Below are 27,492 nucleotides of genomic sequence, written 5' to 3'. Positions count from 1 at the left end.
CCTCCTGCGTATAGCATTCTTACCCAACTCTGCTCGGGGTCCGCGGGCATTATCTATTTCTAACAGAGAGTATATGTGCCTGAATATCTGCCAAAATAAAATGTGTAGTGGCTGGCTATGCTTAACGAGGGAATAGTATCAATTTCTGATTCATTTTGATTTTCACCACAATTCAGCATTGTACCCCAGAGTATCACCCAGGGGCATTGCAGAACCCAGTACCACTCAGCGGCCTAGTTGATATGACCCCCACACTTTTAGTTTTTTGCATCGGAGCAGGTCAGGGGGGGATGCATTTCTCTAGCAAATCTGAAATTCCTATTTAAAAATTAGAATATTTGCTCTTGAAGATATACTGGGGGGGGGGGGGGCAAAAATATTTAGTTTTTTGGGTCTGAGCAGGTCAGGGGGGATGCATTTCTCTAGCAGAGCTGCAATTCCTATTTAAAAATTAGAATGTTTGAATGAAGATATATCAGGGGAGGGGGCACAATAGTAACTTGTAGTGTGCAGCTGCCTGAGGTAAATTTCCCAACTGCCCTTATGGCAGCAGCGCCACAACTGCACTGTAATTGTGGGGCAATATTAAATGGTGCCACTTCTGGTGTCATTAAACAGAATCATGGTAAAATTGGCTTGGAGCAAAGTCAGTTGTGTCCATGGAAGCAAGGGGGGGACCAGGAATTACCACAAGCTCTATTTAAAAAAATCTGATCTCTAAGTCTGAAAGATGTACCCAGGCGGTATTCTCGTTTGATGTACAGTTATTATGAGCTTCCGTGCCTGTTATTGTAAGGCAGTGCGGACAGCACAATTAGGCGCCTCATAATTAGCCGCCATTATACAGAAACATGTAATAACAACAGTAATGCGTGCTCTCTGCTAGCGGCTCCAACGCGGGGAGATCTTCCGCCCCCAGCGGCCGCTCACTGGAGTGCAGCCCGGAGGGAAAGTATGAGAGGAGGCGGGCAGAATGCTGAGTGGAGGAGGGAGGGAGAAAGGTTATGTGTGGTTATAGCTTTATCCCAGGGGGAGCCTGAAACTCTCACATTCCGCGCATAGCAAAGCTATTGAAGCACTAGAGCGGCGTGAGTGCTGCGGGATCAGTCTGCTCAGCGCTCTCAGGCAGCACACAGCTCACTGCGCACAGGGAAAGTACGGGCACAGTCGCACCGACACAGTCGCACCGAGAGCCCAGTCTGCTGCGCACACACTGGCTATGCTCGGGTGAGTACGCTCTTTCCTACACTCTGCCCTGCGCTTGCTTTTACCTTTATTTTCTGTTTTTATTTGCGCACTGTATGTACATATCGTACCCCCGGCGCATTACTGCGGTCTGTGAGTCACATGTCTCGCAAGCAGCTAGAATAAGGACAGTTGTTTATTATACATGGGTACCATTGCTACACAGTCTTTCATTAAGCTGGTGTCCCGCAGAACTTGCAATCTAAAAGCTGCTGCTCTAGAATGAATAGAAATACTTCTTGTGTATGTCTGTCTGTATTTATATTCAGTTTCTTGTATATGCAATAATGCTCAATGTAGATAATGTATAATGTTTGTGTTGGTACCTGAGCAACTCCCAGCACCCACAGCTTTAGTCTATGTGCAAACTGTTGTGTTTCTATATATGTATGCATGTGTATATACCGTATGTCTTTGTCTCTATAGACTTATCTATAGAATAAAAGCCCCCAATGACTGGTCATTTGTCACAATGGTATTTATGTAGGGTGCTGTTGGTGCCTGAGAAATTCTGGGGGCCTGTGATGCCTGAGTATTGTATATTCCTTGTGTACAAAGTGTCATCTAAGGGACAACATTTATGTCATTTTAAAGGAGACAAAGGGGGGATTAGCAGGTGTTTTGCCACCTTAGCCATGGCAGCAGCAATCCACCAACTATATTCTATTCTTATTATGATTCTTGTTTTTAGAACGGGCCTGTGTGGGGTAGAGGGAAGGCTGCAATTCACAAAGAATGTCAATTGCAACACAAAGAAGCCAGTGATGTCACTTCTTAGCTATGCTAAAGGTGCTCTCGCCTCCTACGTGCTGGAAAATATTTTCCCGTAAGAGACAAGGGAACGTTCAGGTTTGGCCCTATGTACATACCTATATATATATATAAATATATATATATATATATATATATATATATATATAAATATATTTTAGAAGTTTTAGTGAAAGGGGGAATTTGTTGTGATGGCTATTTATACTAAATCTGCTACAAGGAGTGTTTAACAGCATTAAAAGATTCTTACATGCCGTATTTTTGTTGGTTAGGGATGGAATCCCAGTATTTATTTTCTTTGCTATGGAGGCCTGAAACTAAATAAATACTGGCACTGTTTTTGGTTGTTCAACTTCAACTAGGAAATGTGGAATTCAAGGGGAGGGCTATAAGGCAGAGGCAGCAGGGGGGCATACCATAGATACAGTGGGCTTTATCTACATAGAAAGGGAGGTGTGTGTATATGTGTGGACAGGAGGGGGGGGATTAGTAAAGGGAGGAAATTCCATTCCTCTGATATCCATCACCTCCAAAAAAACAAGCAGTTAATTGCCTAAAAATCAGCAGCTTACAAGTCAATGAAGCTCTATTTCTTAGCAAAGTAAGTAGAACGTGTGTATGTTGTATTGGAAAATCCAGTTAGAATCCTCCAGGGTTCTTTGTTCCTTTGTGAACATGACTTTTAAGCATTGTGAACATTGACTTGATGTTATGATGAGACATAAAACCATCACTGTCACATCCTTCTTGTGTTATTTGGAAGAATTTTGTCTTAAAACATATATTTTTTTCTTGTTCCACAGGCTCTCCCCAACAGTCGAATAGGATTATAATCCATTACTTATATTTTCCACTTGACTGAGGATTTATTTACTTGTTAAGGATGAGAACAGCCGAGGATTCCTCTGGAACGGTTCTACACCGTCTCATTCAGGAGCAACTAAGATATGGGAATCTTAGTGATAACCGTACATTGTTGGCTATCCAGGAGCAGGCTCTGCGGGCTGGAGGTGGCAGTGGAAGTCCCAGATCATCCCTAGAAAGTCTTGAACAGGAAGAGATTCAAATGGCTCCTTCAGCAAGGCAAGAACCCCAAGGCCAGGAGTATCATTGTGACTATTTCTACTTGGAAAACCCCATGTATAAGGCTCATGAATTTCAACACAAAGGCGAGGAATTGCCAACTTATGAAGAAGCCAAAGCGGCACTCTCACAGTACTATGCAGCCCAGAACACCCAGCCAGTGGAACATGGTGGTCATCGGCAAGACCAATCCCTTAAGGATTTGAAACATGGCCATGTCAGGTCCTTAAGTGAACGTCTGCTGCAGATGTCTTTGGAGCGAAATGGTGCCAAGCCTCAAAACCTTATGAGCTCCTCTCATAGCTTCCCACAGCTTTCAAGGCATTACCAGCTATCGGTGGCTCGTGAGCAACAGGAAGATAGGGGACAGTATAGGGGTGCTCCTCCGGAGTACCCTCATTTTAATCAACCAGTACAGGACATACGAGGATACACAACAGAACAAAGGCATTATTCTGGGGAACTGCCTGTATATCACCAGTCTGAAGTCAGGTGAGCACAGACTTCTAACCATACTATGCAAACATCTTCACGATGTAGATGGAATATCTCTACTGTAGGATTGCATTTAAAGTTTACCCTTTAAAACATCTGTCAACTGGAGCATGTTTATTTATAATGGCATGTTGGCTGTAGATCAATATTATGGAATTCCAGCCATCCAGTAGTTATTGTCCACTGGCCAGCCACAGTATTGTAAAGAGTGCGCAAATACGTAATTTATGTACGTAGAGAAGTATTTGTTTTTGGAGACTTCTAAAGAGGATGTTAAAATAACCCAAATTTTTTTTTAACTGAGGGGCCTTTGGTATTTTAGATTTCTTTGACAATAAACATTAGGTTGGTGGAGCCTTGACAATCCTTTATTGTTCAAACAGGAAGAGATAAAAGGAGACAGGAAGTTTCTTGGCTTGCATGGAAAGCAGATAATGGTAAAGGGACATGCTCACTCTCACAATATAAGAATTTTTCCCCTTTTGGATCTTGAATTAACTCTGGTATCTGTGTGTGTATAGGGTCACCAAAGGAAATGCCACTTCATTGTGGGGGGGGGGGGGGGGCATATTACATTCCTAGCGTTTCAAACAGAGAGGGAGAAAGGAAGAGCTATTATTCTCATTCCAGACTAACAAATGAAATCTGTGTGGCTCTTACTTTTCCTTCCAGGCATTTGTATGTAGAACTGGTCTGGAATGACTTTTAAGAATGTATTTGGAGCCCTTATAAGGCAGGGACTGTTTGTTACCTGAGGCATGTTTTATTTACCTGACCACAGTGTTATGGGCCAAGCCGGAGTGTCTGGTTTAAGTAGCAGAAATTGTGTAGTAATTGGCATAAAAATTAATTTAATGTTAGCCTAAGATAACAGCTGTAAAATATACATATATTAAAAATGGTTTTGTATAATAAATGGGTCATTGTGGTAAAAGGACTGTTTATTCAACTTAATGTAAAGTGGCCTGTTCAATTTAAACTTGAAATAACTTTCTGATATAACGCCAGAAATGGCTCTCCAGTACCTCAAGCCCAGCACTATTTATCATAGGTACTGTAACCTCACACTATACCACACATAGCAATCATTAGACCAGTATCAAGAGACTTGGCAGAATGACCAAGAAATACTTAACAGCATCATGAAAATCATCTATGCAGATGTTTTGCTCTACATATTGTTTTGCCAGTACAGCTGTGTGCATTCTATTTATTTCTTTTTATCTGTTTCAGACAAATTCAAGATCCTAATCTGAACTACGGTCCAATCGCAGCGTTCAATGCAGCCGGAACCCATATGGCTGGAATGGATGCCCTTCTGAGAGAAAACGAGAAGTTACGTAGGGAGCTGGAGAGCTACAGTGAGAAAGCTGTTAAGATTCAGAAGGTAAAAATCATTTTAAACTAAGCAACGCTCCATTTTCATGATTGTAGCCATAAAGGTTATGTCCCTATTAAGAACAAATAGGAATATTCTGTGTAGACAAAAAAGCTTCACCCTTAATCTTTAGTGTTGATTTAAGGCAAAATGAATGAAAAAGGTCATTACTAGTAGGGTATGTTTTCTCTGAAGACAATGTAAAAAGAAATACAATCATTTGGTAGGGGCTGATATTTCTGTCTGCCATTTGTTGGACTTCCACAACCAAAGCATTGAGGGTTTCTCCCAAGCAGCTGTTCTTCTTACACAATTCTTCGCCAGCCCGTTAACATTGCAGTACTCATTATAATTCCAAACGTTGCCCATCAACAAGCAGAGCATTGTGAAATGATTCCCAGCTGGCCTTGCAGGGTGGGACGTCTGGCCCATTGGTTTCGTTTTTGTCATCCCCAACCCTTTCACTTTCTTGAGCCCAGCGAGATTCCTTCTTTGCCATCTCCCCTTTAACAGCTGCAAAGGATCCTTGCACAATGGGGCAGCCATGAGCCATTTGTTAGAGGCACACTTAGAGCTGAGGGCCGCTGACAGTTGCTTAAGTCTTCTGTTCTGCTTGAGTTGACCTGATGCGGCATAAATGAGCCATTGTGTAGGGATGAAAAGGTGCTTGTGTTAGGAAGGCCTCAGCTGTAAGGAGAAGGGGGGGCACCCAGCCTCTAAACAAATGTGTAATCCAGAGGCAGGTGGTTCAAACTCCACTAAAATAAGCAATGCTTTAAATATGAGTCCAAAAAAGTTTTAGCTGCTGTCACAATGCCTTTATTAGTATATTTGTCTTAAAACAATAGTAAGGCTCAGACATTAAACCTGTCCCTGTTCATTTTTTGAAATGGTTGTTCCAATATACTGGTGAAATGGACAACTAAATCTCCATAACATTGTGCTTTACAGTTACTGGTCTGTCTTGTCCAGGCCTACAAAGTAACAGTAGCGTGAAGAATAACCAGATTTGTCACATACTTTAGAATGTTCTTGCTTTCTTGTGGAACACAAGGAGTGGAGACAAATGTGCCTGACAGTCTACTTGTTTCTTTGCAGTTGGAAACTGAAATCCAACGAATTTCTGAAGCCTACGAGAGTCTCATGAAGGCATCCTCCAAACGGGAGGCCCTTGAGAATGCCATGCGGACCAGAATGGAAGGAGAGATCAGGCGCATGCAGGACTTCAACCGAGATCTAAGAGGTTAGAGCTATGGCACACGAGGAATGTTAGACGTTGGCCTGTAGGGTGTGAGCCATCAATCATCGTTAGGAACCAAACAATAGCTATTAGGCTTGATTGAATGGACTCTGTGTGTTTAGAGCCTTTAAAATCCTTGTACAAAGGGAAAATAGACAATAGGCCTGCAAGGGGGATAGATCTCATAACCTCCACTGACATTGTCTATTAGGCCACATAGTTATACTTCATTTTTAAAATGATGTTTAAGGGTGTGACCATAATATATGGAGGGCCGCAGGTGGCCTATCACTATTTTATGTCATAGACTGGCCTTCCATAAGTTTAGTCTCTAGTCTAGATATTATAATTTCTTAAGTAGCCCTGTATAATTATATCACCTTTGGGGACATTGAAAAATAAGCAAAATTGTACTCCAACACCCAGTATTACTGCCTTTCAAGGAAGCCATAGTTCAAGAGTTGCTGGCGATACAAGGAGCAGCTCGTTAAATGTGTTTGTTCACTGGATTAAATACATGTCCCCTAAATGAGGCAATATCATGGGTGTCTTGCTTGTCTTGTAAACTCACTGCTTTATTGTTCTTTGTCTAGAACGACTGGACTCTGCTAACAAACAGCTGGCTGCTAAGAGTGTGGAGCAAAGGGAGGACTCTCAGGGAGTCGTGTCGAAACTCATTGCACAGTGTAAGTATCTTTTAAGTGCTTATGGACCATGCCACCACACTGTAGCAAACCCAGCCATTTCCTGTTAATAGTACACGCATATACTTCTACATGACCATTGTGTCTTAATGGGAGCAAAAACAATATAACACTATTCAACAGTTATTGCTTGTAAAAGCTAAGCTTTTATCATCATATTTATTGATCATTTATCCACTGGAGCCCAGTTACATTGTAGTCTATGGGTGAAATTAAAGTGGTTGTTCTGTTGAGAAACAATATGGTAGCTCCTACTTTTATGGATAAACATTATTCAGATAAGCAAGCCTTCCCTAGAAGAGTAATCTACAGAATAGTAGTTTGTTGTGATGCATGTTTGCCTTCACCTTTAAATAGCTTTCTATGGCAGTTTGCTTTTATGCAGCCAATAAAGGCTTGGATGCAATTTTCGTAGTTGGCAGGTTAAAATTAAAATCTATTGCTATTTGCAGATTTTTTTTTTAAACTATACATTTCTCACATATTTTTAAACACGTTTTCCAAAATAGGTTAAAATATCTTTATCCCCATGGGACAGACATTCTAGACCTCTCTGGCACCCACGGGGTTACATCTCCAGAGAGGGGGGGGGTATCATGTGCTAAATGCTTTCACTGTTTCCTGAAGAAAAGGTTGAATAGCTCTGGCAAACAAACAGAGTTCAATGTGACCTGGATTCCTTGCATTCCAGTAGTTGTTCTTCCCCAGCCCCCTTCCCTGCAGGGGGGGTTATTGTGTTGAAAGGGGGGAGCATTGTATGCAGCACCATACAGCCATACAGCATTACATGGGTTAACAGGATATGGCTCTAAATGGAAGACTTTTGCACATGTTATTCGCATTTCCTCTTCTCTTGTTTTTCTTTTTTGCTCAATAAAACTAAATTGCTTATCCAAGAAAAACCCTGCAGAATTCTATTTTCCTCTATATTTCCTTATCACTGCTGTTAAGGACTCATTGGACTCATCCAACTGATTTCACCTCTGGGCCACTCTGTTGGATGGAAGTATATACATGCCAAGCAACATCTTGGTCAAATAACACTTGGGCCAATACATCATATCGATTAATGGGGCTCGTACTGACTCTATAGATGATACAATTCAGTTGGAAACAAAAAATATGTGCAGGGGTTGCCATGAGAAAAAATTAGTCTGCCCAGGATGTACATCCTGGAACTGCCATCTCCCTTTCATAAATGGTTCCAAGCCTGGGAATGTGCCTGTTTGCTTGACCCCTTCATGGAACACTGCAACGCAGTCACGTTTAACGCGTGATTTGTAATTCTCTGGAGAGAACAACAAAGAGTTTTCCATATGTTTAAGAGGTGTTGCGTTTGGCCACATTCAAAAAAGTATTCTCTGTGTAATCAGTTATTTTCAAAATTCCCAGGCCTCTCCTTTATTGGCACAGGGCACTTAAAACCAACGGTGTTTTCTTGCCTATGTCAAGAGATCGGTCATGGTTCTATTGTTGAGAGGCATGTAGCCTTCAGAACATTGTTTGTTACTCACACAGACACCTCTCCAATCCTCTTTGCCGTTAACGTTTCAGATATACTCTTTTGTATGCCCAAAGCTCATTTTTTCCTTTCCCTATAGATATACATTACATTGTGATATTGTCCAATCAGAAAAGCTGAACTAGACCTTTCAGGCAATAGTACAATAAATGTGCAGTTTGTGTATTTAAGTATTTGTGCCTAGGATTGAACCCATTACTTGTGTGTATAAGATCATTTTATCTTATACATACAGGGTAGGGTAGGGTTAGGGTTTAATTCCAGACTCTGTACTATTATAAAACCTTTCAGAGCACTTTATAACCCATGTCCTTGCTTCTTCACTACAGGCCGAGAGCAGCAGCAAGATAGGGAGAAGCTGGAGAGAGAAGTGACACTCCTCCGAAGCGCTAACGAGGATCAGCGTCGACGAGCTGAACTGCTGGAGCAAGCGCTCAGTAATGCACAGTCTAGAGCAGCTCGTGCAGAGGATGAGCTACGCAAGAAGCGGGCATATGTAGAAAAGGTGGAGAGGTTGCAGCAGGCACTGAGCCAGCTACAAGCTGCCTGTGAGAAGAGGGAACAACTAGAGTTGCGACTGCGTACACGGCTGGAGCAAGAGTTGAAGATCCTAAGAGCTCAGCAGGTAAGGAGTGTGTGGTTGACAATTTAGCAGTTGAAATAGTTGTTTGTAACCCAGTAATGTTGTGACTGCCGCCCAGAGGATGCAATATTAAAAGTTGTGTATCTTTCACAACAGAGACAACCATCTGCACAGAGTGCGACGCTGACTCCTGAGCTCAGTGCTTCAGTATTATCTGAGCAGCTTAGGGAGAAGGAGGAGAGGATTCTGGCCTTGGAGGCTGACATGACCAAGTGGGAACAGAAATATCTGGAGGAGCGTACCATGCGGCAGTTTGCAATGGATGCCGCAGCGACTGCTGCCGCTCAGCGAGACACAACAATTATCAACCATTCACCTCGCCACTCTCCCAACAACAGTTTTAATGAGGATCTGCTGATGGTCAGCCACAGGCACCAAGAAATGGAAAACAGGTACGTCTAGCAGTATTTCGACAGTGGTCATCTCTGTTTCCATATGCCAAGCACATTATTACGTTAGCTTCATTTTTCAGTGCCCTAATAATAATTGAAATATCTTCATTACTGTTTTGTCCAGAATCAAGGCCCTTCATGCTCAGATACTGGAGAAAGATGCAGTGATCAAAGTTTTACAGCAACGCAAACCACACCAGGGACCCCTACGACCTGCTAAGTCTGTCCCATCCATTTTCGCGCTAACGTCGCCCAACCAAACCTCAGCCCAAAGTGAAAGACTAGGAGTAACAGGTGAGAACTGTGTAATTTAAGCAACCCAACATCAGACTATTTAAATAATCAAAAGAGAATGTCTGATCCCATTTAGTAGAAACAGCTGGATAACCATGTTCTTCTGTTGTTGTCTTCTAGGTAATGCATCAAACGAACAGCAGACCTCTAGCACCAGCATCTCACCTTCTCACTCCAAGCATGGTAGCAAGGATGGCGTCACCCAGACAGACTGTGCAACTGATCAGACAGCTGTGTCAGAGAGATTTACAAACTCCTCATTAGGTGAGTCCTTCAGCCTGAGCGGGGCATGTCTAGTCTGGAGTGGCACAATGCAGTCTGGTATTGCTGGTCATTAATTATGGGTAAAACAAGACCTTTGTGTATCTAGTGTCATATTTTATGAGACCATGATCTTCAAAACATAACAAAAATCTATTATCAAGTAATTATTGTAGTCCATTAAGTAAGGTAGTCCATTAAGTGAAGACCTTCTACCTAAAACCTTTCACTATCTGAATATATTGTAATCAGTATGACTGACTAAGAGATGGCTTGCTGTATGAGTTTCACAACTGTAGAAGCTGTGCTCACTCACCTCCCCTCCCCCAGGCCGAGCTTGTGCCGAGCCCTGCATAGCTGAAAGCTTTCTCCTCTCACACTCCTTGCCAAGGCTTGGCCTCCCTTGGTGATGACTAATCCCAATGAATCTCAGCTATGCAGCTGGGAACAGAATGCAGGTGTGAGGCCAAGAGACTGAGCAGCAAGGGGGAAGGGAGCATTGCTTATATTAAGATGATAAAAACTCCAAGTCAGAACCAGCAGGCATTGAGTCCATCTTGTCCGGTACTCCCTGCCTTGGCATTAAAACCAGAACAGGCGACAGGTCACTATAGTGTGTTTCACAAGTTACCACATTCCTGATGTGTTTCATCTCGGTTGTGGCCTTCTTCTGTCACCCTTGCCAGACGGTACTTCATGTTGCCATTACCCCTCTTGCTCAATTTTCCCTACTTTATGATCACACCTCTTGTTTTGCTTGGTGAATACGCAAGGTTTCTGCTGAACGTACAAAGCCACAGGAATGCTCGGAATGTACTGCCCTTGAATATGCCTCTTGGTCTTGCAATGAGTAAGCCAAGGCAAACAGACCAATGTGACCGAACACACCAAAGATTGCATTTAGGTTGTTAAAGCATAAACATGTTTAATTAAGTCAGCGAGCAGAGGGTGTGTCACCTCGCTTATGGGTTCTGGCACATCACACACACACAGACATTCACTTATACAAATTCTGCCTTTTATTTTATTATGTCAAGCTCAGTACCCAAATGTTATGTAGGAGCAGTCATATATTGCCTCCTACAGTGCATGTTTATTCACCTGTCTAAACCTTGAATCATGTTCATTAAGTCACTTCCTTTCACAACTCAACACTAGACATTCATACACACACATACACAGTCATACACATCCCAGTGTGCTTTGTATCTGCTGGAGTATCTTATGAATGCAGTCCAGTTAAAAGTAAAATACCAATGGTCTCTTGTAGATGATAGCATTGTGTCCTTATCTGACAAATGCAAGAAAAAAAGTAATACAAAATGCATTCAGGTTATACTTTTTGTATACTTGCAAATGTTCTCAGTTCTGATTGTGAAGATATATTCCAACTATCCCAACCTTGACAAAGCCATTTGATAAGTAGGTGGTCAGTCTATGGAACGTTTGGTTAATATTGTTTTCCATTTTGTGTCTCATAGATATCTTGGCTTCATCGAAGAACGCAAACTTTTCTGACATGGTAGAGATCCTTATCTGAGCTACTGTTTTGCTGTGCCTACCCCATCACCACAGAGGAATCCAGCAAGAGGTTCTTCATCAAGCAATTATCTGGCGAATCTGCTGAATCCAGTCAAGCTCTGGCGTATGCACAAGGGATCCAGACAGCGGTGCCGTCAATAATCTAGAGTGAGGAGTTTAAATGCTGCAGATCTCAATGGAATATGATGTTGAAGCATTACCAACGTCTGTTTGAGCTGCAGTTCGGAAGATGAATATAAAAAGGAAAGGTTAAGCACTTTGAGGACATTTCCACAACCTGCTCTAATCCATCTGAAGACAAGTTGAAGACTGTACAGTAATTGTGATTCTTTATTATGGATAAAGGACAGATAGTGCAGGATCACAGATACACAGCCCATCTTTGTGGCCCTTGTTAAGTAATGGACATGTATTCCAGGGGAAACAGATTGAAGTCACTTTTGACTTTGAAACCTGCCAAGGGCCAATATTTTTTGCTGCTAGAGAACTACAGTCAACTGTAGGGGAGTAAAGTGGTTAAAAGTTACAGAGTTCTTGTCTTGGATGTTTTTCATGTACATATTTTTGTGTCTTTTTTTTTTTTTGTAAATTCATGTCTTTGTATTTATATTACTGACTGTATTTCACGCTCTCTTTCTGACCTTCCATATTGTGTTAAGGCTCAGACCAGTAACAATGCTGGGATCGTAGTTCGATCGTGGCTTTTACGTTACCTCATATGAAGCTCTTTTGTGATGTCCCTGTGACAGTCATATATACGCATCCAGATCTCCATAAATTCGTATGTCACATCCTGGTGTCATCTAGAACCTCAGAAATCTTTGTCATATTTATTATGTATCATGAAAACTTCTCCCCACTTTGTACATTGTTCTCTTATTTAACTACTGTTGCAGGTCAGCGGTGGTTCTTTTTTATTGGCTCAGTTCATGTGCAATGTTTACAATAAGGGCAAACGTAAAAAAAAGAAACTGCAAAAAATCCTTCTATTTCCTTAATTTTTTTGTATTCTGCCAGAGGGACTTTCAATATATGCCCACTGGCAGAGAAAGGGCTTCAAATGTCATTTATATTTTGGTATTTTTATTTCTGCCTATATGCGCTGTGAAAGTCTGAATTCTGTTCCAAAGACGTATGAATCAGAGTATTTTTTTTTCTTGTGAGTGTATTAAGTTATCGAAAGTATTTAAATATGTAAGCGTGGCTGTTGTTCCTTAATATTATTATTATTATTATTCTGCTTTATTATATGCTGCCTGGATGCCACCTGGGCCTGCTGTTGCGGACCAGACTATTGTTATTTTAAATACAGAACTAAATAAATTTCCAAAGAAAATATATCCTTTGTTATGGCTGTTTGTTTGCATGGGGATTGCTGTAAATTAAAACCAAAATTAAGTACAGAGTGCAGAGATACATGTGTCTTTGCCATTTCCTATAGGAGTAAGAAAGAGTTCAGTGGTTTTCACCAGGTTCTGAAGGTGGCCATAGATGAATAGACCTCATTAAACAAACTAATACTTGGCCATCTATGTGCAGGTACAAATCGGACTGATCCGACGCTAGCCCATGGGCTGTGTATGGCCTGAGTCAGAAGGAACCGGCTCCTGTTCTGATTCATTGTGGCCTTGGGAAACTCACTTAATCCCCTTATGCCTCAGCAACAAACTCTATAATCTGTACAGTTTGGGATTATTTGTCCCTGAATAACTGTGTATAAAGATACTAATATATAAGAACTAAATTGTGGTAACCAATCAGCTGGTGTGTTTCATTGATTTAGTGCAGTTAAAATAATGAAAGCTAGTATCTGATTCGTCGATATGGGTTAATGAGGGCTACCAGGTGGATGAGATGTCCAAAAGGAAGAAAAGGCATAAGTAGTTCAGAAGGAGTCCTAAAACACAGCAAAATAGTTGCTTGGTTGTCATTTCCTGTTGCAACTACCTGTTTGGGTGAGCAGGAAGTGAAAAATGCAAATATATTTTTTAATCTTCTTAGTTTAATCTCAAACTATAGTCTGTGTCTTTAGCTTCTCATGGGTAGCAGATTAAACTGGCTACATACATACACTGGTGGGTACAAATTAACACAGTTAAAAACCATTGGTGCCGAGAATTTATGACAACTGCAAAAAGTATCTGCATAACTTAGAGTCGATAAAACGATATGCTTCATATAGGAGCAGCCGGTGATAGCTACATTAGATATAGAGACTACAAGAATGTGTAAGGCAGGTGGTCAGATGTGCTTGGCATACAGAAATGTATGGCACAATAAATATAGCTAATGTCATTTTAGTAAGGATTTATGACCCACAACTAATGACACATATGAGGGGTAACATAGCTGATCAGTGTCTCCAGGACAAATCCTTAATAAGAATATTCCTCCAGCTATGGAACATGTAGGGGAAGATATACATAGGATCTGTGTCCCACCACATGTTAAATCCCTGGCTCAGTATTTTAAAGGGAAGAGCTGGGGGGTTATGGAGGTCCGGCACGCAATCTCTCTCTACATATAGCAGCCAGAGAATGGATGAAGAACGAGCAAAAATTCCAACCTTTCATAATCACAAGAGCTATTAGTGAGCAAATATGCAGAGATGTGTTTACACATTCCTCCGCAGTGCCCTTCCCCGTCTGCCTGATCTACGTTTCTTTCTTGTCTGTCTCTCTTCCTCTTTATTCTTGCCCTAACTCTATTTCTGTCTATGTATGCTCGCTATGAGTGTCTGTCTTTACATCTTTGTATCAGCCCATTCACTACCCTTAACATGATATTGACTAGGAGGGCCCCACCTCCCCTCCTTAAGAATGCTTCACATTATAATTAGACTGGACATGATGTTTGCAATATCTGGATATGAGCTGCATGCACAGAAGGAGATTAGCTATTAACAGCCTCTAACTTTTAATGGCTTTGCAGAAGGGCACCTTAATCTGGACTGTTTGCTGGAGAAGGGAACAGGATGGAATTCCTTAGCAATATAAGTTTAGTCATTTCTTGTAGAAATCTTGTAGGGCTTCAAGAGACAACAGGGTGGTCCATGAGTTTAATGGACATAGTGAGAATCCAGCAATTTCAAAGTTGGGGTGATGTGTGTATGTGGGGGTCCTCAAAACATTTATCTGTGGGTCCCAGGTGCTCAAGAACTTTTATTGAGTCTAGTTTTAGTAAAGAGCAGAAAGGACACCACCTTTATTCTATACATCCGAATCCCATATGAGTGCATTTTAGATTGTGAACTTGACTATTCCCATAGTTTTGTTTTATTGTGTCTTGGAATTGTGTCCATGGGCCCCCTGCAGACTGTAGGACTATGGTGTGATCATCAGCCTCAGCAGATTACCCTTGGCCAGAAAAATGACCTTGGTAACATAATTATATATTGGTACAATGAGAATCAACAGATAGATGTTTAAAAGATTTACCCTGCAGTCTTCCAGCTGTCAGAGGGTGCTAGAGTAGTCCAACAGCAGCTGAAGGGGTGTAGGTGGGATATCTCTGATGTGTAGAGATTTTTCACACTCCGGATGTTTATACAGCTTGGCTGTCAAATATTCAGGACTGATAGATTGTAACCTCTGTTGAACAGGGCCCTTCTTACTTTTGTATATAATCTGTATGTTTGATGTATACATCCATGTATTGTACAGTGCTGCAGAATAAGTTGGAGCTTTTTAACAATGTGTTAATAATAATAAGTGCAGGACAGGGTGCAAAGTGCAAAAAATAGGAGCAATTCACCATGTTTGAGCCCTGTCCTGCATTTTTGTTAATTGCCGCAGGCCTCTGCACTCAAAAATGGAGACCTGCATTCCCCCCTTAATACTGTGTTGCCTGCTTTTGGCATGGCGGTATTCATTGAGGGAGTCAAGTAGATTTAAAATCTCATCTCTTAGTGCTCCTTTGAATGCATTGGGAAGTTAGTGCTAGGGCACAATTGCTTTTTAAATGAAAAATAAGGGGCATGCTTTTGCACCCCTTTGTGCTCTAACACATCCTGGATCACAGTAAATTAGCCCCTATGTCTAAGATCGGGTACGAAGAAACTAGACTCAAGATAAGGGGCAGAGGTTGAAGCAAAATAGTTTGTCTCAGAGGAAGCTGTTAATGAGAGGGCATTCTTTGGAGCTGAAAGGTTATTTGTGTTCTACCTTTCACAGTAGGTGGTGGAATTGTTGGGCAGCTTCCAAAGTTGGTAAAAATTTCAAGAATGCCGAGTCCAAAAATGGGGACTGCTAAAGGGAAAAATGTGCCCTATATATAGGTAAGGTTTATCCTACAGTTATTTTACCTTAAATGGATGATAAAGTAAAGATTATTACATTTCCCTTTAAGGGGGCTGCTAATTAGTATATAGCGTATCCTTCCAATGTCACTGTATGTATGTCAAACCAATCATCTTTCCAAAAGCCCCCAAACTATTTTATTGTGGATGTCAGTAAATGCTAGTTATGGACTGCCTTGAATGTGACAGGTTTACTGGAACACATAGCTGCCCTTTTCCCTAATTTCCACTGACAGTCCCTGGATTTGACTCTTTGTCCCTGGAAATGACCCTAGTTTTTAAATCGCATCAGCAACACATAAGAATTTCTATGATCTTATGACCAGAAATCAGTTGTCAGTGTCTGTCAAGCTCAATAAATTCTAGCAGTGCTGTCCTGCTCTTTCCGTGAATCCACTTTACCACATGTTTGATGAAGGTTTATATCACATTCAGCCCACAGCCCTCCAATTGAACAGTCCAAACCTAAATCATAGCAAGCATTGCTATAAGCATGACCAGCAATTACAAGGCATGTCATATCAGGTAAGTAGATCACCTTGTGTGCTCCTTCAGTGCAGGCCTCATATGGTGCAAATGTATAGAGCTAATGTGTCCCTGGAAATCATCTTCAATGGCTGCTATGTCGGTGCTGTGTCTGAAGTTTAAGATGGACAAGTTCTAGGACATGTTATGTCAAATGGACATGAAAGAGACATGAAAGAAAAAAAATTCCTAGTAAAACTGCCCAAGACTGGACATTCCTATTATAGAGAAAGGAACTTTAATTGTCTTCTCTTATTCTAAAATGTAATACAATGAAATAATCAGGACAATCTGCAATGCCATGTAAAGTACTCCTGACTCACTATGCCACCTTTAAGGGCTATGGCACCTGTAGTGTCTGGAGTGTCCCTATGCCTCTGATAAACTTTAGTCTACTAATCCTGGTTGTGCAGGACTAACTCCTGTCCAAGCTTAAGTCAGCTCCTATTCCATTTGCCATTCCAGCTTCTCCTTGTTTCTGAAGACCATAGGCATGGGTTTTTAGATAATTGAAATGTGATGGTTCTCAAGTAAACAAGAATCAGACCAAAGGTGAATGTTATGAGCAGAAGACTAGGTTCTCTGCAGGGTTTGTCTTGCATGCTTGCTACCTATTACCTTCAATGCACGGCAGGGTGCAAAGTGCACCACAGTTAACAGTTTGGGAAGGCCAAAAGCAATGGAAAGCGACCCACCACAAGCCGCAATGTGATACTGCCCTTAAGCAGCATATTGGGTGAACTAGTGAGGAAATATTAAAGCTGGCCACACAGGTTTAGATTTAAGTCTTCTTTTTCCGATGAAAGGATATCGGTGGTACATTTAAAAGCAACAATCTGAAACTAACCTTCAGACTGAAATTGTAGGATAAAGCCTTTTAAAATACAAACTGGAGGGTGTTCTGAACATGGAATAGTTGACAGGCACCAATCGTACGAAAGTAACTTCCATTGTAGGCCCCCAAAGGATACCGTCAGATAGACAATACATGCACAGATTTTATCGTTATCCATTCGAAATTTTCTAACCTCTCTGATCAACTAAACAAACGATTGCTATGATAAAAAAATTATTGGGACGTTAATTGGAAGCCCACACATAAGGGGCAATTCGCTAAAGTGCGTTAAACGTGCGCTATTTATAGCATGCGTTAACATTTTTATCGCGTCTAATTTTTTGCATCTTAACGCATGATTCACTAAAAGCATACTTGCGTTAATTTACGCGCGATACTGCATGTGTTATTTTAGTCGCAAAGACTAAGATTTTCGTGTGGTATTTGACGGAACTAGCGCTAATCAAAGCAGTGCGAATAAATGGTTGCTGTGTGCGAAAAAACGCACCCCATGTTAGCCATACATGCCAATACTTACGAAAATTACTGTACTGAAAATGCCCATTTCCCTGCAAACTGGCGGCTGCATCACTCTAGGGCCAACACAGACTTGAATAAATCCCACTGCAAAGTCCTTATTGTGTTGCCAAAAGCTCATGAACTGTACTTTTCTATAATTACCGCCTGCCCCAAGTAGGTGTTAATTTTCGCATAGACAGATATTTAGCGCGTCTATGTGTTTGTGAATCATGCGTTAATATTCATTTCTGCGCACAAATTTACGCATGCGTTAAAAATAACGCATTCGGTAGCGCAAAATTTACCGCATGCGATTTGCAACTTAACGCACGCGGTAATACTATAGTGAATCGTGCGTTAATTTTCGCGTATATTTTAACGCAAAAAAGCGTGCAATAAAAATTAACACACTTTAGTGAATCAGCCCTATAGTCTGAAAATCGTACGAAACTAGGTTTCATACGATTTTATCAGTACGCGTATGGCCAGCTTAAAAGAGTAAAACAAAGGCCCTTCAGCCCTTCACATGTATACAGTAAAATGTTACTTTAGTTCCTTTTTCATTCTCTCTTTGAGCTCAACAACTACTCCTACATACAAATCCAAATATGTGTAAGGAATGTTCTGCGCACACAATTAACTGTAAACCAACAACAAAACAAAGAACAAGGCGAAGCTTCAGAGAAACAGTGGTACTATGTTTAGCTATAAATACTATTTTAGGAGTTGCTGTATATGAGTAGTATATTAAGCCATTCAGCGTCCGCTTTTTATCTTTGTTGTGGGCTTTGCCTTTTTTCTTTTGAATTTGTATTGTACTACTTCTATTAGTGTTTTCTTAGCGCTAATGCTGTGTTCACACTATGGAGAGAAATAGTTACTCGTAACTGACTACTGCATGCAAATAAACACATTCATTTCTATCAATAGATCTATGGGCGGAGCTACCAAGTGCCTGGTGGGGGCCTAGTATATATATACAGGGCCCCGTGAGCCACTGATCAGGCCCGGATTCGGGCGCCCCCATTAGAAATCCGGCGCTGCCACTGATATATGTTTACAGGTATGGACTGGGATTCAAAATAGGTCTGGCATGTCAAGTACACAAAGGCCCAAAGAGCCCAATAAATAGTGACTGTCTATGGCATCGTACAGCTGCCCCACTGATTGCCAGTCCAGGCCTGTATGTTTTGAAAAAAAATGTCTTATTCCCAAAGTTTTGCTGGGGTGCTAAAGTAGCCCAGAAACTTAAAATTATGCCATTTATGGATTATACAACGTATTACAGTTCATTTGGGTTGAAAATGTGCTATTTATGTTATAGCCTTGTATCTCTGGATATTTTGCCCTTCCAAGAAGTCCCCTTTAAATCTACCAATGCAACATTACTCAGCAGCGCATTCCAGAACCATTTGCATTGCTTTAGGTGATATTTCAGTTCCTGATGTTTAAAGGGGTGGCCTCTTGTCCCCTGCTATTTGTCTACAATGTCCTCTAACATATTTCTGTCTCCTAGTAAGCTTGATATTCCCTTTACTTTCACATAAAGAACCTATGAAGCTACATCTCACATAAGAAGCTACACTCCTATATTTTGCTGTTTCAGGGGAATGGAAAGCAAACAGATGAGGAATCTGTTGTTAAGGAGTAGTTAACTTTTAGTCTGTTATAGAATGGCCAGTTTTAAGTAGCTTTTTAATTAGTCTTTATTATTTATTTATTTGCTTTCTTCTGCTTTCAAATAGGGGTCACTGACCACAGCAGCAAAAAAAAAAATATTGCTCTGTGAGGCTACAGTTTTATTGTTATTTTTACTTTTTATAATTTATTTTTCAGTTGAGGTTCCTCCCCTATTCATATAATAATCTCTCATTCAAACCACTCCCTGGTTGCTAAGGTAATTTGGATCCTAGCAACCAGATATGGCTGAAATTCCAAACTAGAGAGCTGCTGAATAAAATGTAAAATAACTAAAAAAAACTACAAATAATAAAAAATAAAGATCAATTGCACTTTGTTTTAAAATATCACTCTCTACATCGTACTAATAGTTAACTCAAAGTTGAACAACCCCTTTAAGCTCCAGCTGGTTGAGGAGGGACATTTTGACTGCTGTGCCACAGCCTTAAAAACTGAGGGATACTTTATAAAACCATGTAGAGTGTTTCTGACTTTTGGGATTCAATCACTATTCCTAGGTTAACACATGGTTAGAGCCCCTTATCTCAAAACATGGCTGTCGATGCTAATACCAGTCCCCCTGCTATAGTTATAGCAAGACGCATTACTAGTTTACCCTGAGGAATATAATGTTCCTGTTTCCCAGTTGGTGCATATACAAACAGAGGGGTTGTACCTTTTATATACTGTATTTATAAGACCATAACTCATCAAGAAACCTGGACCCATACAAAGCTACAATGCTTAATGACTGAGCAGCAATTCATTTAACTGCAGAGTGTAAGGCTACAGAGAAACCACAGTTGGCAGCATGGATTTAATTCACTCTATATTAAAGGGAATGGCCGCCCAAAAATGTTTTTTGGTGTAATGCAGTGCAATTGCTAGTAAATATTTAATACTGGCCTAGCCTTAGGCAGTATGTTATTAGTAGGTTGTTGGAATTCCAGCAAGGCAGCAAGCCTACCAGCAACCACCTAGTAACCCATAGCAATCAATCAGTAGGTAGCATTTACTTGTTTATTGCGTTTTGAGTAATGAAACCAAACATTGGCGTTGCTCTATGGGCTTCTGTTTCATGTGAGACTTTGGATAAGGTTAACTTTTAGGAGAAACGGTGGCTGTTGTCAGACTTTAGGCACAGACATAAAGTTAAATAAGCCTCTTTTTCAGAATAATACATATGCCTTTGCCGGTCACTCAACATGTATAACAAAATAAAGTGCACTTAAACCTTATTTATAAATAGAATATATTTTCGCTTTATGACCAGGTCTCTGTTAAGGTGGCCATACACGTAAAGATCCGCTACAGGTGGACGATATCGGGGGAATTTAGGCTAAAACGACTGGAATAGGCGCAGTCGGTTTGGGGACCGCATCAACGAGTCGATGCGGTCCCCGATCCGACTGAATTTTTAAACCCGCTCGATTGATGTCTGGCCGATTTCAGGCCAGATATTGGTCGGGCAGGCCAGTCGTTGTTTCCCCTACACGGGCCAATAAGCTGCCGGATCGGTCCAAGGGACCTTTAGGCTCATATGTGCATAATAGCCTTTTCCTCTAGCAGTAATGTGCCCTCACTTTTCTGCTATACTTATATTTCTTCCAGCCTCCCTATATCTGCTCTTCCCTTTCTAGATGCCTCACTCACTATTTTATCCAAACAGAACCCTTTCTCCCTATTACACCATAGCTGCTCATTCTATAAAACTATCTATTTTCCCCACCATTATCAGCATTACTCTGGATCTTTTTTATGTCTTAGGCATCCCCTGCACTCAAGGAATTCACAATCATTTGCAATGCAAGTTTAAACTGTCTGGCTAAATGGGGGAGAACCTTCAAACCCTATTAATCCTACTCTGCATCAGCCTCTTCTGCCGTCCTCTCAGTCTTATTTTTCCTTCCTGTGACCTTCTTCTTTCTTTTGTACCCCCTGATGGAATTCTTGTGTGTAACTGGTAGAGTTTGCTTTGTGATTAAGACCATAAAATACTGGCCCTTCCCAGCTATTATACTGATAAGATATATTGAGATTGCTCAAATGTTGGCATTCCACAAACCACTCTTTTATTTGGAGATGGATTGGCATCCTTAACCAAACAAAGCCATGCCATTAGCAAAAAAAAAAAAAAAAGTAGTTACTCTGGAATTGCAATGCGTTAGTTCCTTGGGGAATCTATTTGGTAGATGTTTTTTTCATGCTGGCTTTGTTCCCCAACTTCTTTTTTAAATATTACTTACAGGTAAAAAAGGTTGGGTCCCTGCTAAGAGATAAATGCCCTAGTGACTAATGGGTATATAAGGCATACCTCACCTTGTTATGGCATTGCATGAACCACTAGCCTCTCAACACAGTCAATGCTGTAACTAACATTTGCTGGGCCCTACAGCAACAATGGTTCTCACAAACTATGAGTAGCGTGATCTGTTTCCCAAAGATCTAAATCAGGGTTCCCCAACCTTTTTTAACCCGTACGCCACATTCAAAAGTAAAAAGAGTTGGGGAACTCAAGCATGGAAAATGTACCTGAGGGTTCCAAATAAGGACTGTTATTGGCTATTTGGTAGCCCCTTTGTGGACTGGTAGCCTACAGGGGCTCTGTTTGGCAGTTTTTATGCAACTAAACATCCAAGGGGTTGGTGAGCAACATGGTGCTCATGGGCCACTGGTTGGGGATCACTGTATTAAATGGAGATTTTGTCAGGTTTCTCTCTATCTCTCTCTAACTCTGGACTTGCAGTATGCACAGCGTCTGATGTCCCTAATATTACTCCCCTGGACACAAACTAACCACGCCAGATGTGCTTATACCCATATATCAGCCTGGGACTTTAAAAGATCTTGTTATTTTCCCTGGACTGATACTTCACAGGTCTACAGAAAGGGGAAATAAAGGCAGCAACCACACTAAAATATACTAATGTTCTGGATGCAAACAACTGGAATGGATCTGTTTAGTTGTGGTTTATTTAGATAAGAAGCAATCTCCCCATGACAACATGGCCTGTATAGAGGCCCACAATCAAGGACCTTTTAAATAAATTCTAATATCCTTGTATTTCACAGTAGGGGATATACTGTATTCTTCTACACTCCTAACAATTTTTGGAATATATGAGCTGCCAATGTGATCCCCGATTACCTAATTACATTGTAAGAAACAATCAGTGGAAATATCCCAAGATCTCAGAAGAAGACCAAACACCTGACGAGCTGTTGCATTAGGGATGCTTTCTTTTGTAACTTGCTAAAAGGTGCTAAACATGTTAGGTCAAGTGACCTGTTTGTGCCCAAATCCTACTGTAACTGACCTTCAAACTGGGCTTTTAGCAGCATCTGGAGAATCGATAGGCATTCTCCCCAAATCTCACCCTAACTGCCTTTCTGGCTGGGCCCACCTGGGACCCAATGAACAAGGTGCAATGGTCAAACACGTGTAACCAATTTCCAGGACAATTTATCAGACTGTTGGAAGGTTGGCCCATGTTATAACATCTGAAGCCAGAAACTTCAAAGGAATCAACAGTAGTAGTGTTGCCATTCTAAAATGTATGCTTTGTTTGGAACTGCTATGTATGGAAAATGCATAAGGAGTCACTTACTATGTCCAATGGGCAAAAGTGCAAGAACACTAATTAGGGACAAAATGAGAAGATCTTATAGTATATAGCCACCTTAAGAAAGGCAGGGGAACAAACATGAATTGGAGTGACACATCCAGCCTACAGGGTTAGATTTGACAGGGATAGTTCTTCTTTAAAGGAATTCTGTCATGATTTTTTGGTGTACTTTTTATTTCTAAGTTACACTATATCTAGTATAAATAAATTTAAAGCAACTGGACTTGTTTGGTAATCATTGAAGACGTTTCACTACTCATCCGAGCAGCTTCTTCAGTTCAACTGACTGGTATGGGAAGTCCTCAGCATATGTACTCTTCCACTAATCCAATCACAATGGCACTTTGTAACTCTTCAGAAAGGTGACATCTGAAACTCACAGAGGTGTGAATGCTGTGGAGTTACTTTGAAAGGATTACCAAAGTATCATGCAACTCTTCAAACAGGTGTTACTTTTTGGAGTTGCACTGTTTACATAGCAAACGATTCACTCTGCCATTTAAAATGTTTTAATTGAACCAACAAATTAATTTTTTTAGCTGTAATATTGGTGTGTAGGCGCCATCTCAGTGCATTGTGCCTGAGTCTGAGCTTTCAGAAGGAGCCAGCGCTACACATTAGAACTGCTTTCAGGTAACCTATTGTTTCTCCTACTCCCATTTAACTGGAGGAGTCCCAAGCCGGACTTGGATTTCTTACTATTGAGTGCTATTCTGATACCTACTGGGAGCTGCTATCTTGCTCCCTTCCCATTGTTCTGCTGATTGGCTGCTGGGAGGGGGGGGATATCACTCCAACTTGCAGCTCAGCAGTAAAGTGTGACTGAAGTTTATCAGAGCGCAGGTCACATGGCTGTGGCACCCTGGGAAATGAAGTATATGGCTGGCCCCATGTGAAATTTAAAATTTAAATATAAAAAAACTTGTGCTTTTGAAAACAGATTTAAATGCAGGATTCTGCTGGAGAAGCTCTATTAACTGATACATTTGAAAAAAAAAACATGTTTCCCCAAGACAGTATTCCTTCAAATTAGTTTTTGTTTGATGTAGCCAGTGATATCTGTGGCAATTTGCCATAGATAATTTGCAATTTGGTCTTTTTTCTGGTATGTACCATGTCAACTAGGCCAGTGATCCCCACCCAGTGGCTCGGGGGCAACATGTTGCTCCCCAACCCCTTGGATGTTGCTCTCAGTGCCCCCAAACCAGGGAGTTATTTGTGAATTCCTGACTTGGGGGCAAGTTTTGGTTGAATAAAAACAAGATTTCCTACCAAATAAAGCCTCCTGTAAGCTGATAGTGTGCATAGAGGCTGCCTAATAGCCAATCTTAGCCCTTATTTGGCACCTCCATGAACTTTTATGATGCTTGTGTTGCTCCCCAAGTCTTTTTACATTTGACTGTGGCTCACAAGTAAGAAAGGTTGGGGATCCCTGAACTAGTCGGTGGTTTGAATAAAGGCGGAAAAAACATGGTGTGATTAGTTGCAGAGACTTTTTAAAAAGTCGCGGTGTCTAATCAGAACTTCGCAGACAATGCACAATTAGTTGTGGCGACTTGTATATTAAGCAATGGCATCAAAATCACCATGATTAGTTGCTGCAACTGAGTTTATTATAAGTTGCTGCGACTAATTGCCCCATGTGTCTTCACCCTAAGAGACAGGAAGATGAATGGACAAGTGCCTGAATAGAAAAAAAGGTAGATAGAATATAATAACAATAAAACTGTAGCCATGCAGAGCAATCCTTTTATATTTTCTGTTTACATGGGCCGTAGGTACCTTATATGCATGCCTGTCCCTGCATGTTATTTTTACTTTTTATTACTTATATTTCTATTCAGGTCCTCTATTATAAATATATTAGTTTCTCATTCAAACCACTCCCTGGTTGCTAAGGTAATGTGAACCCTAGCAACCAGATAACTGCCAAATTCCATACTGGAGAGCTGCTAAACAAAAAGTGAAATTTAAAAAAAAAACCACAAATAATTAAAAATTAATACCAACTGCTGATTGTCTCAGAATATTACTCTCTACATCATCATACTAAAAGTTAAACCAAAAGGGAACAAATCTTTTAAGTAAATCTTTCCACACAACCAAAGCTTATGGGCATTAGACCAGGCAGAATATTATTTATCACCTTCCTAATTCACCATTCACTGCCAGTCGAGCCTGTAACACATGATGCTGCAGTGATATGTGGGACCCTGTGGCCCTCGGGCAGTTTATACACATCTAAAGAGAGAGGCAGGAGAAGATATATTTCTTTTCTTTCTGCCTGAGCAGTCAGAGTGGGGATAAAATCCCTGGAATGTTTAGTTAGTTCTGGGTTTGGTATTTTAATTATGTTAAAAGTGGAATGCAGACAAACAAGGGGAATAAATACCTGTCAGGCTATAAAGATAAAACCTCCCTTCTCCAAACACCTGCTCTGCTGTGGAAGTAAAACTCCAGATTTAAAGTGGAAGTAGAACAAATTGGTTTATTCCACAAACAATGCCAATTATATTGTAAGACAAGGGCAATATACTCAGTATCTGAGAAGGGGTTTATATTCAGTTTATTTTCCAAAAATATTCAGTAATATACAGGGCTAAGACACACAGAACTACTTAGTAGCAGCTACTTGTCAGCTACTTTTCAGTTGTTACAGAAAATACCCTGCCACAGACAATAGTGAGAATTGCCTCTGCTAAAGCACATGTAGAGACAATTATAAGTAATTAACAGGGGTGTATTTAGGTGAACTAAGACACCGGACCTAAATACGCCCCTATGTCGTGTGAGTGACTCCCACAGAGTATCCTGGCCCCCTTACCCCTTCAGCTCTGTTGCTGGAATTTTTTAATATGCGCCAAGGGCCGCCCCCCTAAGGGTGCCCCATTATAAATACATTATAAAAAATAGATTTTTGTCTCTTTTGTAACAAGCAGGGGATCATTACAATAATAGATAAATAAATACAAAGTATATTCTGCAGGACTGCACATTAAGAGGGTCTATACATGCAGAATTACATACAGATTAACATACAAAGTAACCAATAACTGAGGTGAAGAAGGCCCTGTCCAAAAGAGCTTACTATCTATAAGATAAATAAAAAGTACAGTTGCATTAAAGATTCCACAGGGCTAAGTGACAAAAAGACAAGAGATTTGCGGCCCTGTCCCATAAAGCTTACAATCTAAATAGGCTTGCATGAAACATTGCCCACTAGAGCCAATTTATAAGAAAGAGGGGGCAATAGTGTATGAACAAATCTATGGGAGAACCCTTGTTTTATTTGTTCTATTTATTATTTGCATCCATACATGATTAGTATAGTGTCCCATAGGTTAGAGGCAGTCCATTTTCATGTTGTCCAACTGAGTGGCTAATCTGATGATACCTAGACCCAGTGTGCAAAGTGCAATTTCCAGCTCCATAGCCATGTATATTAATTACATGTTCCAGGATGGACATTACTTGCAGTGTATTGGCACCTACGGGCACCATAGCTATTACCCCCACAAGCTTTCTAGTATGGGGTATTACATACACAATCTCAAACCAAATTGCAGCAACATATCATTGTATTGTATTTATGTCTTATGACATCTTGCATTTGTGTCTGTATCCCACATTGCACTGGCAACAGTCCTTACAGATATTTTGATATTTTGATATTTTTTTGCAACATGGCCCTTTTGTAGCAGAGAGCACACAAAGCAATGACAGGTGAGTATAGAGGCTGTAAGCTGGTTATATCTCAGAGCCTGACAAGAATGTAAACATTGGTTTTAAATGATAACTGAGAGGCTGATAGGGGCCGGGAGCAGACAACACATTAACTACTGGGCAGATTAAGCAGGTGAGCGTTTTGGAGATAAGCTGGTTATACTGCAGTGCCCAGCAAGAATGCTGACAGCATTTTAATTATTACTAGGACTGGGAAGCCAATAGAATGGGAGGCAGGAAGGGGGGTCAAATACACCACTATCCTCCCCTGTACAATCTGGACAGCATGGAAGGCCTAGGGTTGCAAGTGGACAGTTCTTTTACATGATGCCATTGGTTAAACAGGGGAGAAAAGACAGCCACCCTAGTGAGGCCTGAAGCACTATAATTATATTCCGGGTATTTGCTGAAACCTAGACCAATTATAAAATAGCTTATATTCTGCTGCTGGGCCCCTGCTGCCTCCTTCTCTGTACAGAACATTTTACTGTTTGAAGACATTAGTCGTGTAATGTGGGTGAATAGGAAAGCTTAGCAAAGCATTCCATAACTCTGCCCATACAGCCACCAATCTGCACATATATACATTAGCATTGCTTTTTCTTGCTACGTGTTAATGACCATGGTGAGGACAAATTAAGGATCCCTAGAGGAGCGGTAGCAGTTTTTGTAAACATTTGGCTGGTCTTGCCAATGATTGACTGATATATACATATC

At 40.8% G+C, this 27,492-nt stretch overlaps 1 protein-coding gene across 2 annotated transcripts; it reads left to right on the top strand.

Annotated features, from left to right (window-relative positions):
* The first annotated feature begins 1,039 nt into the window (after positions 1-1,039).
* Positions 1,040-12,908, top strand: amotl2 (angiomotin like 2). Of its 2 annotated transcripts, none has more exons than XM_002935086.5 (10): positions 1,040-1,227; positions 2,820-3,591; positions 4,828-4,981; positions 6,071-6,215; positions 6,806-6,898; positions 8,768-9,063; positions 9,178-9,473; positions 9,598-9,767; positions 9,888-10,031; positions 11,510-12,908. In XM_002935086.5, exons 2-10 carry the CDS (start codon positions 2,900-2,902, stop codon positions 11,566-11,568), a joined length of 2,049 nt encoding a protein of 682 aa, XP_002935132.3. In that variant the 5' UTR covers positions 1,040-1,227; positions 2,820-2,899; the 3' UTR covers positions 11,569-12,908. The 2 variants fall into 2 exon arrangements, with proteins under 2 accessions (XP_002935132.3, XP_031758484.1); XM_031902624.1 differs by lacking the exon at positions 1,040-1,227 and adding an exon at positions 2,535-2,617.
* Positions 12,909-27,492: the final 14,584 nt, after the last annotated feature.

The sequence above is a fragment of the Xenopus tropicalis genome, chromosome 5 (genome assembly GCF_000004195.4).
Source record: "Xenopus tropicalis strain Nigerian chromosome 5, UCB_Xtro_10.0, whole genome shotgun sequence".
Taxonomy (NCBI): Eukaryota; Metazoa; Chordata; class Amphibia; order Anura; family Pipidae; genus Xenopus; species Xenopus tropicalis.
The sequence above is the reverse complement of the archived record's forward strand: the minus strand, read 5'-3'. Positions and strand labels throughout refer to the sequence as shown.